General features: G+C 40.9%; 1 protein-coding gene across 3 annotated transcripts in view; it reads left to right on the plus strand.

Annotated features, from left to right (window-relative positions):
* Positions 1-4,400: 4,400 nt before the first annotated feature.
* col28a1a (collagen, type XXVIII, alpha 1a) overlaps positions 4,401-19,267 on the plus strand; it is a 34,887-nt gene continuing 20,020 nt past the window's right edge. The window contains exons 1-10 of one of the 3 annotated variants that reach the window (XR_011693813.1): positions 4,401-4,568; positions 6,296-6,452; positions 8,465-9,030; positions 10,760-10,780; positions 11,520-11,579; positions 14,787-14,840; positions 14,938-14,982; positions 16,393-16,419; positions 16,604-16,648; positions 16,751-16,795. Coding sequence is in view for 2 of the 3 variants with exons in the window: in XM_071499660.1 (XP_071355761.1) it covers positions 6,323-6,452; positions 8,465-9,030; positions 10,760-10,780; positions 11,520-11,579; positions 14,787-14,840; positions 14,938-14,982; positions 16,393-16,419; positions 16,604-16,648; positions 16,751-16,795 (993 nt within the window). In the remaining variant the exon portion in view is untranslated. The remainder of the gene's footprint in view (positions 4,569-6,295; positions 6,453-8,464; positions 9,031-10,759; positions 10,781-11,519; positions 11,580-14,786; positions 14,841-14,937; positions 14,983-16,392; positions 16,420-16,603; positions 16,649-16,750; positions 16,796-19,267) is intronic. The other 2 variants (XM_071499660.1, XM_071499661.1) reach the window with 2 other exon arrangements.

Here is a 19,267-nt window from a genome sequence, read left to right on the forward strand (position 1 = left end):
TGAGGCTGTGGCACATTTCCTGCCCACCACTAGCAGCGAGTGTCTGGGCGTGCACCCTTGTGCTGAAAAAAAGCCTGTTGGCCTTATCAAAATATGTTGAACTGCAGCAGGAAGCGCTCTCTAAACTCCCAGTCTGTTACTGGTGTTGTTGCTGTCTGGCTGTGTTGTCTTAGCACAGAGCTGTGTGCAGACAGTGTGCCACAGCCAGCATTACCACCAGTCTCTTCCCATACACCGAGCAGCATCAGGCAGCCAGGCCGGTTTTCTCCACACAAATCCTGTCCACTGTCTCTCCATAGGCATAATATATACAGAACATTTATACATTAACAATAGATCAACTGACTAACATGAAAGGTGTTGCTCTAATTGGCCAACCCATAGATAATTATCACGCACTTCTGCAGTTCCCTTCAGCTCTTCAGAACGTTTTAGCCACTTTCATCACATTGTTTTGGTTGTACCATCAACTTAACTCTTTTAACTTTTGGGTCAGGCTCACTCGTTAACATCAGCCGTGGCAGGCAGCTGCTGCTTGTGTGAACAGCAGACAGTATAAACCTAGTATATGGCTGAGCCATGTGTGGATTTTTGCATGATTATAGACTGTTCCAAATCCTGGTGGGCTGCCACATCAGTGGGCTGGTCAAATAATCCATACAGTTTTCACCAGCCATCCGTGTATCTGTCACACCTCTAGTTCACTAAGCCTGGCCTCCATTACAGCAAATAAACTACATTTATTACATGTACCATTATCCCTCATGGAGGCGGAGGAATAACTAAAATAAGACAAAACCAGCAGGAGAGAGGGAGGGAGAGAGGCCATTGGTAACCGCTAAAGAAACTAGCAGATCTCAATAATGAGACAATACACTTACTGCAGCAATAAGCCCTGTTAAGAAATAAAGGGTTTCTGTCCACTGAAATGCTAGGGGGCTTTTAATTTGAAATTGATACAGGAAGTGTTAAGTTTATATTAACACATAATGCGATAACTTGAACAGGGCAAACGGGAGTGGATCGAAATGAGGCACCACACTAAATTACCACTTTGACCAATTCTACATATCAAACAGGGGGAAATAAAAACCTCCTTTAGATAAAGACCTGCTACCTTCTGCAGGTAAGGTAAACTTAATCACTCACTCAGATCTATCACTCAGTCAGTCCATTACAGACACTCACAGATGTAAAGCTGGCCCACAGTCGGTCCAGCCCATAAATCTCCAATAAATCCACTGTATGCTGTCTTCCCAGCACCAAACAGAGGACAGACAAAGTTAGCAACTAGTTGATGAAGGCAGTTGCTCATTTAGCTGCTAAAGAGACAGAGACTTTTCTCAGAAGTTGGTGGAAACCAACACAGAGATAAAAGAAGACTGAATGTTGTTGTATGGCCACGTGTACTGAGGTTAGGTTACTTTATTTGTACCTGTAGGTAAATTTGATTAACAGTAAAAAGAGTCTTCTGTGTTCAACGTACACATTTAACACACAGAACAGACAACGCCATGTGCTCAAGATTAATGAAATAATAAAGAAATGAATTAAACACTGTTTCTATACAGTGTTAGTACAGCTCATATGAGTGATGGTTGCTGGGACAAAGCTCTGTACACTGACTCTACATGAATCTTAATGATGCTCTGTGGCTGCTGAATGTGTAAATAGGCAACTGTTATGAGACAAGTCTGAGATGAAAATATATCAGTGTTGGTTACGGCTTCCCGCTGCCCCTGAGTGCACAAAAGAGTGTATTGATGCAGTTTTAAGTGTCACATGTGCAGGGGCTGTTGTGGCTTGCATTTACAAAAACAGAATATCTTGTTTGATTTCCATTGTTTAGTTTCCAGGATTTTATTGTGAAGGTTTCGCCAAAATGATTCACTATTATTTAAAGTCACAAGAAACCAGCCCTGGATGTCAACCTACATTAGCCTGCTAACCCTTTAATGTACCGCCATAGACATGTGGCCACTTAATATGGAGACAGTTTAATCTATATGAGGTCAGTTCAGAGCAGATTGTATTCTCAGCAGTAGCAAATGGATGTTTTAAGGAGCAGTTCTTTGAAGCGATGCTTTCTTCAGGGTTTCCAGGTGATATTTATCAAATGACTGGTAACTTTTCACAGAGAACAGTGGCAGGTCTCAGACATATTAATGATTTATGTAAGGAGCTGGGCATGTGGACTTATCTGAGCCTGTCTATATGAATTATGGGAGCAGCTAATAGTTTCTCATAGCAACATCCTCCAGGTACAATTTCTCACAGTCATTCAACATTCTTAAGTTGCCACTCAGCTTATGACTCTATAAAGATTAGATGTAAAACATCCTAAATATGACTTTTTCTCCCCCACATCCTGGACGGACCATATTTCAGTCTAACCCCAGACACTGGCCTACTTCTAAATCCATGGACTGTCTTCCTCACCATATGAGTCATTTTTTAGCATATACTTGTTTTAAATTGGACTGTTTTGCTTTCTTCAGTGAGAGATAGATGCAATAACATTTTCTGGATTAACACCAGTCCTCCTTGTTCTACAGTATGTAGGTTAAGAGCATTTTGCAGCATTAGCCTACTTCTTCAGCACTTTTTTAAAGTTGCACTGAGTGCAGAATGGACAAAATAATAATCAAACAAATATAGTTTTGAAAGTGGTGGAAAGAAACTAAGTCAAGAATTTAAATGCTCATATTAAAGATAGATAAAATGACTTCATGCGATGTAAAAAAGTGACATAGCCACAGAAAATGATCACCAACTCTTCAGTGCCCCTCAGGTTTGTTTTTACCACACACAGCTGTTGTAGTTCAGTCACAGTGCTCATCAGCTTTGCCCAGCAGGAAACCTCACACAGGCAACGTTAGCAACTTGCTGGTCAACCTAGTGGAGCACTGAGCAGCTAAAGAGCCAAATATTTTTCTCAGGAGTTGGTGGAGACCAAACCAGAGTAACAAGCAGAGTGGATATTGGACCGACACCAATGAAGTGGCAGAACCATACTCCAAATGAATTCTAAGCTAACTGTTTGCTGACATGGCAGCCAGGACAACTTTTTATTTATGCTGCTTTCTACTTCAACAAAACAAGGAAACTTTGTACATTTCATTCCACTACATGAATTTTCCAGCTTGTAGTATAGTTACTTTTCATTCAGAAAATGATGCTTATAAAATATGATGTGTGATATGTTGTTATAGATTAAACATTCGGCGATCAATGATAATAATTTAAATACATCTTAGGTGAGGCTGGTGATGGTTGTAACATGGGTCACTTGTAAATAATTTTTCCAATCAGGAGCAAGTTAAAAATCACCTGATTCACTCCATACAGGTTCAATTAAGACCCTATTCTACATGTGAGGAAGCAGCACCCTGTGGCTGTTTTAGAAGGAAAAAACTCATTTTGATGTAAGAATTATAATTTTTATTCTTTTACTTATTATTATTTATTTTTGTGACAGCCTCAGAGCTAAACTCTTCACACTTAAACCATGTTTATTTTATCTGTGTAGATATCTTTCATTTTAGTGTTCAGTGCTAATGCTGTACTAATGTTTTAGCTGTTAGCTGTGAGGTAAGCTACATGGCTACAAGTCTGGGCTTGTTGTAACAACAATATACATACATGGACACACACACGCACACACACACACACACACACACACACACATTGAATTATTGAAGCTGGTGTACCTATGCACATTTTGTTCAGTTTTATTATCATGTTCAAATGTCTCATCACTGCTATGATTGACAGTAAGTAAGATACTTGGCTTACACACACACAAACGCACGCACACGCACACACACCATAATGTTATATCTATCCCCAGAATATGTTACAACTGACCCAGACTGTGGTAAATTCTAACACTTCACTCCTTGTTGTTGAGACTAAACCTGCATTTTCTGTTTGTGTTGCAGAGATAACACTTACACCACTTACTAGCAAACACATGTAACTAGTTTGTGTTACATTTTGAGCACAGTGGCTCAAAAGAGCTCCAAAATACAGACAGAAATCTCAGAAAAGGTACAACCATCCATGGGCTCCCCTACAATATATATATGATATTCATAGGCGTTCACATGCAGAAAATCTGTGTCTGGTATTATGGGTGTATTCACAATCACCCTAATAACCCTCACCCAGATGCATCAGTTTGTAAATTTCAGAAAACGATTTCTCTTCAAAGTAAAAGCAGAAAAGCTGTCATTCATGAAAAAGTGTTGGAGCAGTGCAGATAGACTACACATAGCGTTTCAAAATGTACTCCTAGTACTACACGAAATATATAATAAAAAACTATAACTGTAAAAAAAAAAAAAACACAAAAAAAACAACAAAAAAAAATTGCTTTCTTTCTACAGTAAAGCTTTATTATGAAGGGGATAACAGGATGCAGTACTTGCTGTGGTGTGGCTGACTTGTCACCGGTGAGCGGAGAGCACTGCCGCTCTCTGCGCCTCTACAGTGGCAGCAGCCCGGGAACAGCACGGCAGCGCCGGCCCATCTCACTGATGAATTAACCCGGTTTTATTCATCAGCAGGTACGTGACCAATTTACACTGTGTATGATAATAAGTCAAACTGTCAGTGACATGATAATGTGGATTCAGGCTGTAATTACTCAAACTTTTTGCCTTATTTGAATTTATTATGACATTGTTCATATGTTGTAGTTTGATAAGTCCTTCAGGAGACCGGGAAAATTAACGCAGAAAAGTAATTAGCAGTTTATGGGTTCATTGAATATGACAACATAACAATCATGCAAGACCAGTCCCGTATAATAATAATAATCATAATAATAACAATAATAATAATCATCATAATCATAATCATAATCATAATAGATGTAGTATGTAGATGTATCAGTTGTAACTGCAGTAGTAGTAGTGGTACGGGAGACCGGGGAAGGTTGCAACACTTTTTTGCATTTCTCTCAGTTACTCAGACTATTTGGACTAGATCACGTAAACCTTTAGATATTAAACTTACATCTGTCTACTAATTACGCTGACCAGGTAAAGATTACATATGACATCATTCACAATATTTATCTGAATGTAAGAATCTAGATGTTGCAGCTGACCCCAGCCCTAGGGACAGTTGCAACAGCATCAGGGGTGGTTGCAACATATGAAAAATACATTAAATTTAACTAATTAACTTTTGTTTTTTTTCTAAATAAGCGTAGTACTCTGAAAATATGCATTGTTTTACAATGATAATATAGCATTGTTTATTTATACAATAATATTATAGTATTATTTATTATTTTGTGATAGTATATTGTTTGTTATAGTCAATATGAAAGAACAGTTATGAGTTTTGTTTTGCATAGATCATAGGCCTAACTTGAGTCAAATAGACACAGTATATTTATTTTATTTCTTTTGATAAACAGAACAGGCAAATATATTTGTTGCATCTGTTCTGCTGGGACAAAATTAGCTGCATATTTTGCCTAATTTTCTTTCTAACTCAGCACATGCAGCATTAGTGTCATCACTCTAACATGTTTCTGATTGGAGAAATAGGACTTGTTGCAACCATCCCTTGTTGCAACCATCACCAGTCTCCCCGAATTACAGATGAGTGATGTGGATAAAATACTTTATTACATTACAGTGTATGTAATTCTATATCATGATATTGATATGTATTTTTATCTAACACATTTTCTAGACAATAAATTGAGAAATTGTTAATAGACAAAATAAGCAGACCGGAGTGTTTGTTTATGACTAAAGCAGTGAAGTAAATAATCTCAAAATTCAAATGATCTAAAATGTTTAATAGTTGACACATTCATAGTTTACCTCATCATATTGTCCAGTTCTGATATACAAACGCAACTATAGTAGTATCATCAGATCATCATATCATCAGATGCAACATTAGAAGGAAGATGTGATGTGGAGCAGCACCAGTATTAGCAGTGGCACATAGTTAGTGCAGCAGCAGCTGCTAACGGAAGAGCAGTAGAGGTGACAGTGATAACGTCAAACAGCAGCTGTGATTGTAAAAATATGACCTCAGCTCTAACAGATTGCTGAGGTCAGTTGAGGTGTGAGACCCACAGAGCGCGGAGGTTATTACCATTGCCACAGGATGCTGAGGGAATTCAACTAAGCAGTCGTCACCCTGTTCTTGTTGATGTGGAACATCCAGTGTGGATTGAAGGGATGCTGTGTGGCAGATGTCAAAGGACTGATGGTATTCATTAACAGAAGAGTAATTTACCTCTGTTATCCTCTCCTTATTCCGACAGGCTGAGCGGCTGGACTGGAGAACGACCATGCAGTGGTTACAGTTAGGGCTGAAGGTTTTGATTGTTATTTTGACTCTGTCAAGCTCAACCAGGTGCCAAAAAAGACGGAGGAAAGGACAGAGGGATGACAACCAGATCATTGTTAATGAGGCCAAAAGTAAGTGTTTTAAAAGCCATCCGAGTTGCAAGCATGTGTCCTGTTGTGAGTGTGAAGCGTCAGCGTGTAATGGCTTAACAACAGTTGGTTCGTACTGCAACACTTTGAACTGAACTGTATGAATGATTGAATGCAGAGCTTAAGAGGAGTTGACACAAGCTGGGACACAGAACCTTATCCTAATGACAGCCCTAATGACAGTTTCATTATTATTGTGCTTAACCCCAGTACATTTGCAAGCTTCATTAACATACAATTTTAAGCAAGGCAATCTTTTGTGTCTCTTTTGCCTATTTAAAGTTTTCCACATTCAATTGTCTACAAACGACTAGAACTATGTTTGATATTTTTTTGAGTTATGTACTTACATTATCCCAAATGTTTCTAGCAATTCCCAAATCAGAGAAATAGTGATTTTAATCGTGGTAATGCTCCGTTTCATTGGTTGCCTGTCAATGATGTCATATCCCCTATGTGCATGCATCAGCATCGTGGTCCCCCTGAAGGTTTTTCAATAAAGATTAGAAAAAAACAAAACATTGCGGTTGCTTGCCAGAAGCTCAAAATTGACTTTTATCCTGTTTTAAGCCAAATTTTATGATACACTTTTTACACCTTGGTGGTTTTTAACTATATATTTTAACCGGATGAAGAATTTTAGCCATTGGACATCTGGATTCAAATTATCAGATTATCCTCGGTCTGTTTGTTATGGAGAGGAGGACACCTCTGCTGATCGGCTGCTGGTAAAAACCTGTGAAGACTGACAGAGAGAAGGAGAATAACGTGCAGTAAAGAGTCCTGGCCGGGACTTGCCTGCTAGGTGGATTAGAGGCTACGTGGTGTGCCTGTAAAAACATCCTGAACATCTAGTTCATAAGTTATCAAAAAAACAAAGGTAAGGAGTCTCAATTTCCAGCCATTCCAAGAAGTTGTGTCCACTGAGAAGTGTCAGCGAATCATTGATTTTTAGAGCAACACATTTGGTGTTTCTACCAGTTCTACCGGTCCATTGACCCCTGGTCTGTTTGATGCAGAGGGGATAATTTGGCTGCCAGTAAAAACCTCCTGAATGTCTGGTTCATAAATTAGCAGTTAGTTATATTAGCAGGCGAAGCTTCCAACCTTTCCCAGATGTCCTGTGTCCACTGTACGGCACTGGCTTTAAATGTGAAACTGCTTTCAGTGCTTTCAACGTTTATAATCGCTTAATGCTGCAGATATTTCAGCTCCAGGTAAAAACCTCCCGAACTACTGACACTGAAGAAATGTAAGCAGTGACGGTTCAAGGGACGGCTATGGCATGACGTGTATGACGTAGATTCTGTCTCGACACTTCCTACCGTTACAGGGTGTACAACAGCAAACCAGCCATTCTCCCATAGTAGACAATAGTGGGAAGTGTCTAGATAGAACCTACATCATACACGTCATGCCATCCCTATTGTTCTGATGGAGAGACCCCTTGTGGCAGAAGTTACATACTGTGCCTTTAATCTGAATTTGTGCAACAGCAGATGAACAATGCAATCAAAAGAATTTTATATTTGATTGCTCAGCGATTACCATTATCATTACTATCCATCTTAAATTGTTGAAATCAGAGCTCTTCCAATGGTGAAATTTTGAGTTCAAGAACAATATTTGACAGAAAAAAAAAAGATTCAGTATATCAGTTGAGATTTGTGCTGTATACCAACAGATCTGTAATAAACTGAACAGATCCAACATTATTAGCAGGACCAGTCTGGTGGTGAAGTGATTGTCCAGGAACAGAAAGAGCCTGGTGGTAGCATTTGATAAAAGATCAGGAGGTTTACTAAAAGTATTAGGAAGCATTCTCTGCTCACCATTATAATTCGCACCAATGTAATATCAATCTTTCCAGTAGTTTTCAAGATAACTTGTTGACTTAGGTGTTGACTGGGTGGAAGGACCAGCACCAGTTGAGCACCAGTGATGGTGGAACTAAGTAGCCTAACACTTCCTTTTGTTTTTTGCTTGCTGCCTAGCCCTGATCTGTCCAGTGGAGATCATGTTCATTGTGGACAGTTCGGAGAAAGCCAAGGCTCTGCTGTTTGAGCGAGAGAAGGAGTTCGTCCTGCGCTTCAGCACCAGGCTCATGAAGCTCCACTCTGCTGGCTGGCGGCTGCGGCTGCGCCTCGCTGCTCTGCAGTACAGCAGCACCGTCTCAGTGGAGCACAACTTTAGAGACTGGCAGGATCTGGACGTATTCCAGAGTCGGGTGGCTGCCATGACCTTCATCGGACATGGTACCTACTCTGCCTACGCCATCACCAACGCCACCCAGGTGTTCAGCCGCGAGACATCTCCCAGCAGCCTGAGGGTGGCACTGTTGATGACAGATGGAACGGACCACCCTCGCAGCCCCAGCGCTGTGACAGCTGCCGCTGAGGCCAAGCAACACAACATCAGGGTGTTCACCATCAGGCTGTCGGGCCTCACGAAGGATGGTCCCATGGGTGCAAAGCTGCGCTCTATTGCCAGCGCCCCCCCACAGCAGCATGTCTTCAGCCTCACTGACAGCCAGCTGGAGGACAGACTCTTCAATGAACTGGTCAGTTGAATGTGTAAGGTCTGTTCGTGTGCCAGACTCACAGTAGTGAGAATATTCAGCAAACCTTATGTGACAGAATTCAATTCAGTTCAATTCAATTTTGTAGCACCAAATCATATTATAAATTATCTCAAGGAACTTCACACTCGAAGGTCAAGACTTTACTTTATTAGAGAGAAAACCTAACAGTTCCCACAAAGAGCAACCACAAGACCCAGACATAAACAATGCATTCAAAACAGAAAAAAGACTTTATAAAGTAGGAAAAAACCATTAACATGTTTGCATGGGGTTAAATATTTCGGGTGTTTGGGGAAATATGAGTTAGATGAGACTGACACCACTTTCATACAGTATCTGTCTGTTACAGCCAGCAGCTGGTTAGCTTGGTTAGCCTAATAGCTAGCCTGGCTGTGTCCAACAAACTAAACTAAATCAGCCTATCAGCACCTCCAAAGTTCACTGGTGAACTTGATATGTACAACAGCTTCAGAAAGTATTCACACCCCTTCACTGTTAACATGCTCTGTGTTGTAGATTTAATTGTTAATGGGTAAACTTACCATTTTTGCTTGTACATGTTTTAATATTATTACCATATATTTGTCAGACTATTTCTTGGCTTTGACCGGTAACTGGAGTCAGGTTTAATGCTGAATGCACTCATTGTTACAAAAACAGTGTAAAAAACAGTTTTTGTACCAATAAAACAAATCAGTTATAACCACAGAGTGTTAATAAAGATGGACGTAGCCTTCGTGACCTCAGCCACAGGTTTCTGAAGAGTGACAGAAGTTTTGAAGCTCAGAGTGAGCTGCTCCGCCGTCACCATCTTGATAGTGCCTGACTCCATCTAACTCCTGGGTAACCCAAACATAGGCAGAGAGGTGGGGTGTTTGGAGCCGAGACTTGGATGCATGCTGTTTTCTGGCTCACCCACCTGCTAGTCAAAGCAGTCATTCCCTCATTTATTAATTACGCCTTAAAAATTCAGCCGTACAGTTGTCATGAAGGAGGAAATTAGCTCTAGAGACCAGAACAGTTTTTGTACCAGGCTGTAAACATGTTTGTTTCTGCTGTAAAGTTGGACATTTGAACATGGGAGTCTGTGGGGACTGACTCACTGCTGGAGCCAGACTCTAGTGGTCATTAGAGGAACTGCAGCCTTTAGACACTTCAGTGTTGAGGTTGTTGCTTCGTTACAACGGGTTATAGCTTCAGAGGTGCTGGGAGGTGGATTTTGTGACTATAGCAGAATCAGACGAGCTGTTTGCTCCTGTTTTCAGTCTTTGTGTTAAACTAACTGGCTGCTGGCTGAGGCCTTATATTTAATAGGCGCACATGAGAGCAGTTTCAATCTTCTCGTCTAACTCTCCATCAGAAGAGCAAATAAGCCTGTTTCCCAAAATGGAGAATTATTTCTTTAAGAATAACCACAGTGTGTTTTGATGGCAGCAGACAGGTGTAAATAGCAACATGAATGTTGGCTGGATTCCAGTTTGCTGCTTCAGTTTCAGGATCCTGGTGTTCATGCTGCCTTGCTCTCATGGCTTACGTGGACACTTGAATAGAGCACAGCTGAACACTTGTGCTTTTCCTGCTAGGACCAGTCAAAATGTCTGCTGTATACAGTATAAATGAGTAATTATGACTCTTCAGTGCTACAGTATTGAGTGTTTCGTTTCAGACATAATAGCTGAGTAATTCTATCTTTCTTTGTTTCTTTTAGAGCACAGTTGTGAAAACCGGGGTAAGTAACATGAGGTTTATCAAGAACATCATCCCTCTGATGATTCATCTACTTGATTATAGAGTCTCTATGTTGATGCTAATTTATATTATAAATGAGCAAGATTGGTTAAAAAACATGGCTGTCCACAAAAATATCTTTGTGAAAGGCGGGGCTTAGGGAATATTGGCCATAACTAATTAACCATTTGTCATCATAAAACTTTGCTGATATTTTCATGCCATGAAAGGAAACACAGCTACTACAGCATTTTCATCCTGACCCATAGAGAGCACCACAAACACCAAAAATGTGTACCTTTACCAAATTTGATACACATCTTCTGGGGTAGTTTTAACCAAAAACTGAAGCGCCATATTAACTGATGAAAGTGGGCATGGTTTATTCATCACTATCTGCCATCTTCAGCCTTCCCTTAATTTGCAGTGAGCTCAAACATGCCAGAGACATGAAAACTGGCACCATACAACTACAACTGATTTGCAAAAGCTTCACAAAAAAAATTATCTTAATCCCTATAATTAAGGGTCAAAAACTATGAAAGGCTGCCCCCAACACGCTGTCAGTCCTCTTCACTCTGAAAAGCCTCTGTAATGGCCGAGGCCACCTTCATGGCAGATCTCTCTCTTGTAGGGGTTAGAAAATTTCCACTTGCTGCAATAATGCTGGTTTGGGTTTTTTTTCCTTTATGTATGATAATGTACACTGTTGTCTTTGGATCATATCTGTCTTATTTTAGTGCCCGCACCCAAAGAGCTGCCTGTGTGAGAAGGGGGAAAGAGGTCACCCTGGATCTCCTGTGAGTAATATACTGGTGATCTGAATCACTCTGTTTACATCTCAGTGCTCTCTGCTGTTCTTCCTTCTATACACACTGAGGTGTCAGACTCTCAGACACTGTATGTTCTTATATTATTCATTTAAACACCACTCCCATAATGACCATTATTATTGCACATCTTCTGTTTCTCTTACTACCTGAAATTATAAATGGAACCAGATGGCCACTTCTTACTGTTGTATGAGTAAACCAAACTTAACCCACCTTATTTGAGTCTTAAGTCTTGAAACCCTTTAGTTGCCACTAGAGGCTGCAATAATTCATGGCACCATGTGAATGTGCCACAGAGTTACAGATAATTTTGTCATTGTTTGGATGTGACCACCACTGGGATGAAAGAATGTGATCTTTGTCCTGATGATTCATGGGGGTTATGGCTGAGAGATATTGAAATGCAGTATGTTGTGTATAATCAAGATTTTCTTACCCAATGGTGCCGTTGGAGGTAAGGCCAGAGCCTGACCAAAAACAAGTATCATCTAGTTAAGGACAATAAACCAGATTAATTAACATTATGAAATTCTGCAAACCTAAACTTTCAGAAACATCCACAAACTGAAAATAGCTACAAACAACCAGTGAAATCTAAGCAGAAAATTTCATCAATTCAGGGATAAGGGTGTTTTCCTGTGCAAGGGAATGAAATAAGGTACTGAGGTCCCAGTTCAGGTAACAGCAGTAATGAAATCAACAAGAGGCATACAAAACATAGAAAGTAAATAGATATAGAAATATAAGTGTAAAGTGAGCAGCGTGTGAGAGACAGGGTGGGTAGAGTCCCTCAGGAGGCCTTGCTGCTGCACCTGTAGGCTGTGTGCAGAGAGGTTATCAGCCTCCTCAAGAAGTAGAGGTGGTGGTGGGTCTTCTTCACTATAGTGGTTGTGTTGCTGCTCCAGGTGAGGTTATTAGAGATGTGCATGTATTGCAAGAGATCACCTGCTTTCTTTACTTGGACTCACTGCCGTGTCATGGAAGAATGAGACGTGGATTCTAATGGCCTGGGGCCTATTTGTTAAAAAGTCCAGTTGAGCTCAGTCCAAGTGGTCTCAGTTCGTCTATCAGGGTTTATGGGATGATGGTGTAAAAGGCAGAACTGAAGTCCAAGAACTGTGGTCTAACATAGGAATCCTTGCTCTCCAGGTGAGTGAGGGCCAGGTGAACCACAGATGAGATGGCACCTGCAGTGGAGGTGGGAGTACAGGTGGGAGTCCACTGTAACAACAATGGTCTTCTTCATGACCACCCGCTCAAAGCACTTCATGATTATTGGGATGAGTGCTACTAAGCGATACATCAGGCATGACAGGGATAACAGTCGCAGTCTTGAGGCATGTTGGGACAGTTGCCTGGGAAAGATGTCTGTCAGCACCTCTGAGAGTTGGTATGCACAGTCCCTAAGGACCTGGCCTGGGACGTTGTCTGGGCCTGCAGCCCTGTGGAGGCTGACGTCCACACATCTGCGGTCACACTGAGGGGAAGCTCACCTGATGGGGGGGGGGGGGGGGGTTAGGAGTGTGGGGGCAGAGGGGTGAAATGTTGGTGAAATGTCTGTCAGGTTGGCATGGCTGAAGTCCTCCCCAGTCATGTAGCGCGCCTCTGGATGCTTGTTTTGAAGTGAGTAGATGTTGTCATGAAGCTCTGAGTGTGTTTACTGTTTCAGTATTCTACTGCCTCAGATCAATGGCTGCTAACCAGTTTGTGCACCAACCTTTGTTAGTATATGTGCGGGGCCACCTCCTTGGTTTTATGGCACAGATGATTCTGCTCAGAACATGAATGCAAACGTTGGCCAGAAAGAGCGATGGGGGGTGATCGGAGACTCTGAGGGCCCAGGCCAAGAAGCACACTGACCTTCAGCATGTTATAGTGAGATGTTTGCACTCGTCAGAACAGTGATACTTACTGAGATAAACTGACGTGTTACCTACCCAGCCAACGATAGCACATTTGTCTGCACAGGTTAAGTACAGTTTTGAGGTACTTGTACTGTACTTTAGTATTTCCATTTCATGCTACTTTATACTTCCTCTCATCTCATCTCAGAGGGAGATATTGTAGTGTGGACTCCACTACATTTATTTGACAGCTTAAGTTATTGATTACTTTTAAGATAAAGATTTGACTCAATCCAGAATATAACAAGTTTTTAAAATGCAACACAATGTTAAAGATTAAACCAGTGCTTTCAAACCTTTTTGGCCCCTGACATCTTACAAAGAGCAGTGTGTGGTCAGGGACACATTTCAGATCCATCAAACATCTGAACTTCTCGCATGGTTTCATTTGAATGTTCTAATGACCCAGCATCTCACCAAATACTCAAGTCCATAAACTGAAAGAGATTTGTGAATCAGAGCCATTAATCAGCTCATCGCTCTCAGATGTATCTGCAGCCTCTGTGTATAAAACTGTGTATAAAGTACTTTGAACTGCTGCTGACCCACTAGGGCTGCATGACACCATATTGCAATTTTGTTTTAATTGTGCAGCCCTATGACACACTGATGATGCTTCGATTATGTAATAATATATGAGTCAGACAGACCAAACCAGTACTTTTACTTTGATGCTTGAACTACATTTTGCTGCCAGTGTTCTATTAACTTTTTGATGCAGGATTTCTACAGTCTGCAGTAATAACAGTGCACACTGTGTCCACATCTGTACCAGCTGACTGCCCAGCTGTTGCAGTGTCCGCTGGCTCCAGGTTGACAGTCCCTTCCTCAGCCGCACACAGTGGCTTGTTGGACGGGTATTCTTCAGGTCTGTCACCCAGACTGGCAGCCTGTGCCAGCAGGTGTGTCTTGGACTGAATCCAAAGCACTACAGTGAAAAAAATGTGAAAGAGTAGGAAATGTTTCCCACAGTGCAAGTGTAGCAGGTGGTGAGAGGGCCAGCTGCAAAGGCTGTTTTCACTGACAGCGCTTCTGAAGAGAGGCCCTTGGAAAAAAGCAAAGGTCAAGGATGGAAGATTAAGCATGAGCAAACACACAGGCTGCAATGATCTGAGAATCTGCTACACCCAGATGGTGGTTTACGTTGGACAGGGGTTACAGACAGGTCACACTGGGAATGCCCCATCCCACCTTTGCCTATACATACACAAGCTAAAAAGGGGCCCAAATATTCTCATTCTGCACAATGTCTCCCTTTATTATCATCTAGGGGAAACCAGGGGAGCTGGGGTCTGATGGAGTGCCAGGCCCAAAGGGATCTCGTGTAAGTCTCTATTGTCTTCATAATCCAGTGCTGGTAACTGAAAGAATCCATGAAGTGCCGTTTGATGTCCTGTTTTGTCTGGGCTTGGTCATTGTAGGGGGAACCTGGTATTAACGGACGTCCGGGAATTGGGGGCCTTGAGGTAATTATCAAATGTTTTTCTCTTGCTGGGGTTACATGGTTTAGAGTATGTTACACTGCCACGCTGTACAACCCCGTCTCCAAAAGACTTGGGACACTGTGTAAATTATAAATAAAAACTGAATCCAATGATGTGCAAATCATGTAAACACATATTTAACTGAAAAAATATCTTCTCAGTTTGAATTTGATGCAGCAACACGTTTCAATAAAGTTGGGACAGGGTCATGTTTACCACTGTGTTCATCACCTCTTCTTTTAACAGCAGAAGAGGTGAGTTTTGAAAGTGAAATGTCCCGTTCTTGTCTGATATAGGATTTCAACTGCTCAACACTTCAGGGTCTCCTTTCACATATTTTTCATTTCATGATGCTCCAGATGTTTTCAGTGTGTGACAGGGACCTTGTCCATTTGCCTACAGAGGTTTCTCTGGATTCTCTGAATCTTTTAATGATATTATGAACCGTAGAGGCTGAAATTCACAAATTCTTTGCAGTTTAACATTGAGGAACATTTTTCTTAAACTGTTGCACTATTTATCCACACAGTCTTTCACAGAGTGGTGAACCTCTCCCCATCTTCACTGCACAGAGCCTCTGCCTCTCTGGAGCCTCTTTTTATACCCAATCATCTACTGACCTGTTGACAATTAACCTCATTAGTTGTGAGATATTCAACCAGGTGTTTTTTTTGTTTGTTTTTTGTTTTTTTTTAGGATAACACAGCTTTTCCAGTCTTTTGTTGCCCCTATCCCAACTTTGCTGCATCAAATTCAAACTGAGCAGATATTTTCATTAAACAATAACATTTCAGTATTTTAACATTTGATATGTTCTATTTTCGATTAAATATGAGTTTACATGATTTACACATCATCACATTCTGTTTTTATTTATATTTTACACAGTGTCCCAACTGTTTTGGAAACGGGGTGTATTTTGAGAAGGATGGTGGGAGCTCCAAACTGATTTTATTGAGCCTTCTTCTGATCTTTGGGCAGACCTGAACTCCTCTAGCTAGAAAAGAGCTGCTAATATTCCTCAGCGAGTGTGCTCTCATGCGACTGTGGATCTCTGCACTGACTGTGCCAGTCAGTGTGTCAGTGAGTGGAGGAAAGCCGACCAATCATCAGTCAGACAGAAACACTGAGCGAATGGGGAATTTGCACCTATTAACCAATAACTGTTCCCCACTGTTTCCCTGTTTTCTCCTTTGTTTTTGTGAGAGATTCATATAGAACTATTCAGAATTATTATTACATTGACTCAACAATTGGGGGCTCATTTCACATCTCCAGTGTGGATGTTGATTGGTTGAGGGTGTCTTTTTTTCATGACCTTTGGTTGACAGGCAGCTGTGTGATGTGATCTAAACTTTGGAAAAGTTTCATTGAACGTTTCCCTTTTAACAGGGAAAACCTGGGAGCAAAGGGGAAAAGGTATGTGTTGTTATTAACTTTATTCCTCTGGTTTTTCAGTGATTGCTAACCACTGTGTGCAGATCTCATAAAGACAAGTCATAGTTTCAGTGCAGAACGTCAGTGTCAGACAGTTTGATTTGGTTCAGTGTGCAAAGATGTTGCTGTAAGTTTCACCTGTATCCTCATCACTCATGTTTTCCAGGGAGAACAGGGTGAATGCGGTGCCCCCGGTAAAAAGGGAGAACAAGTGAGTTTCTTATATTAAATTTATTTAATTGCCATGATGGGTTTTGCTGTGACCAGGTCACGTGTATAAATGTAGTGATAATGTATTAAGGTTTTTCTGTAGGGTGCAGATGGAGCTCCTGGCCCCAGAGGCTCCAGAGGAGAGCAGGTAAAGCTCGTCATTTTTTCCATATAGAGGATATTTGAATGTCTGGGCTGTATGTTGATATTCCAGCCTCAGTTAAAGGTTGTTTTGCACTACAACCAATCACACATCTTCTCACACTGAACACATCACCGTGGCCAGCAAGAATTCAGTTTTGCTATAATGAATGAACAAGAAGTAAATCTTTATCATTCATATAGTGTTACTGTCACTATAATAGCTATGCTGTACTAACATTTCTGTGGAGAATATTGAATGAATGGAAATTGTTTCAGCATGTTTCTGCTTATAACCACAAATAAGTGTATTAACATTTCTGTTAGTGAATTGTTTAAAGGTCCATCCAGTCTAAAGGTAGATGTCCATGTGTTTGTGATTATAAAGCAGGTCTAGGTTCTATATTAATACTGTGAAAGTGTCAAAGCCTCAGTCCACAGAGAAATGCACACAGCCTGTATTCAGAAACTGAGCCTTAAAACCAGCCGTCAGGACTTCTGGAACTTTGTGATGTCACAACAAAACAGTCACCACTCTCAGCCATGTCCCAAGCCGGGTCCATCCAGATCCAGTGTCCAGCCTTGAGAATTTGGTTTCTCTGAGTGTTTACCTGAAATCTGCTATATTTTTAATCCAATCACTCTGAAAATAATCAACCAGGTCCAGAGCCTCTCTTCTGATTGGTTCACCAATCTGTTGTTACTAGACCTCCTGAAAGAAGCCTCTAGAAGAACCTCCTGAGAGAGACAAGTCTTTTTTTTTTGTTAGAAAGGTTCCAAACTGAGTAAAATGAGCCATGATGAGAGCTGGTCCAGTTCTCTAGATGATAAGGAAAGGAGCCTCAGTGCTTCCTATCTTATCTCCTTTAGTGTAGGAAACATTGGACATTCCCTTAAAGGAAAGGAGAAAGTGCTGTCCCACAATTCCTTGCCACAGCAACATTTAAAGCAACGCACCCATTATAGTTTTACCAGGACAGACATATCAATGTAGAAACATGAGAGCAGCTGTTTTATGTTTGTGAAATGATCCAAAACTTATACAAATCATTGTCTGATTGGCTGAGCTCCAAATCCATGAATATAGATTTATTCTCTTTCAAATCAGTCCAGATTTCTGCTTAACAATATCATCCTAACATAATACTATATACAAAAGGGTCATTTCACTAAATCCTTGGAAAAACGTAAAACAGTCTAGATCAAAGGTCTAGATTTCCATGGGGAGTTGTTGTTTGAGCAGGTGTGTGTGGCCATTTCCAGCTAACAGCAGCCTTTAATGTTCATTTCAAAAGCCTGATGTCACCATCCTGCAGCACACCAATGAAACAGATATGTTTAGTGTAAGAATAGAAGATAACTCTATACGTATGAGCCTTCATGTCTGAATGGGTGTGTGGTCAATTTGAAAGATTCCTGAACCCCCCCACCCCCAGTGCTCCAGTGAGAGCCACACACTCAGAGTCCATCTCCTGCTCTGCACTTGTGGAATGTGAGTTGTGGATTAGGTCTTATCCCACTCCTAATGTAGCCTTTCTAAAGCAGGGAATTCAAGCTTGCAATGTTTAGTTGTAGTCTTTTAGCAGACGTTGTCCCAGTGGATTAGGATTTGGGCACATGTTATCCATTCCCTCTCTTCTTAAATACTTGTTGCCCCCTTCAGCATCGGTAAAACAACAGCAGCCATCATTGGAGTGCCATTAGGTTTTACGTCCATCTGATTTGTCTTCTGTTCCCATGAAATGTTCTACACGGTCAAAGGTTTGTTCATTCACTTTTTTTAAACCGAAGCGTTCACCATCAAAGTATCAGGATGCACCAGGCCTTCAACGCTTCCAACAAATCTCATTTATACTTGGTATCAGTTTAACCTCAGATCAACTTAAAGGACCCATTTGCAACAAATCACATTTATATACTTTATATTTTCCAAGTCCAATTTTTACCTGGAGTAACAGAACAGGAGCCCGGGTTAGTCCTGAGCACAGGGCAGGATTATAATAGAAATGGAATCTATTTCCCAGAACCTTAAGAGAGGTGCGATACTTGCTTCAGTCAGCTGATCTATCACAGTTTGCAGTCTGTCTGCTCAGGGTATATTATTGTAAGTAATACATAGTAATCCATCAGATAGGTCATTTGATAAAAGCCCTGCTAGTTTTGACAAAATAATATTAAAGTTACATGATTCATAAGTGTGGTTTAGTTTTGGTTGCTTTTTTGTGATATCGTGTTGAAGTTCTTTGGATTTCTGATGTCTGAGGACCAAAACCCTTTTTCATGTGAATCAGATGATAATCAGGTGACACTCCTCTTAGCTTCCAGCAGAGGGCAGTCATAGCTCACCGGCGGAATCGCAATGTCCCAGAAATTCAAATATGTCCGGCATGTGTGATTCATCAGTTCAATGATGGTTTCAACACTCTCTCAGGTGATTTGAATGAATGATTACTGTCTGTCTGGATGTTAGAATAACCAT

This window comes from Trachinotus anak, unplaced genomic scaffold (genome assembly GCF_046630095.1).
Source record: "Trachinotus anak isolate AG129_WGS33_773 ecotype Australia unplaced genomic scaffold, CSIRO_AGI_Tana_v1 ptg000016l, whole genome shotgun sequence".
NCBI lineage: Eukaryota > Metazoa > Chordata > Actinopteri > Carangiformes > Carangidae > Trachinotus > Trachinotus anak.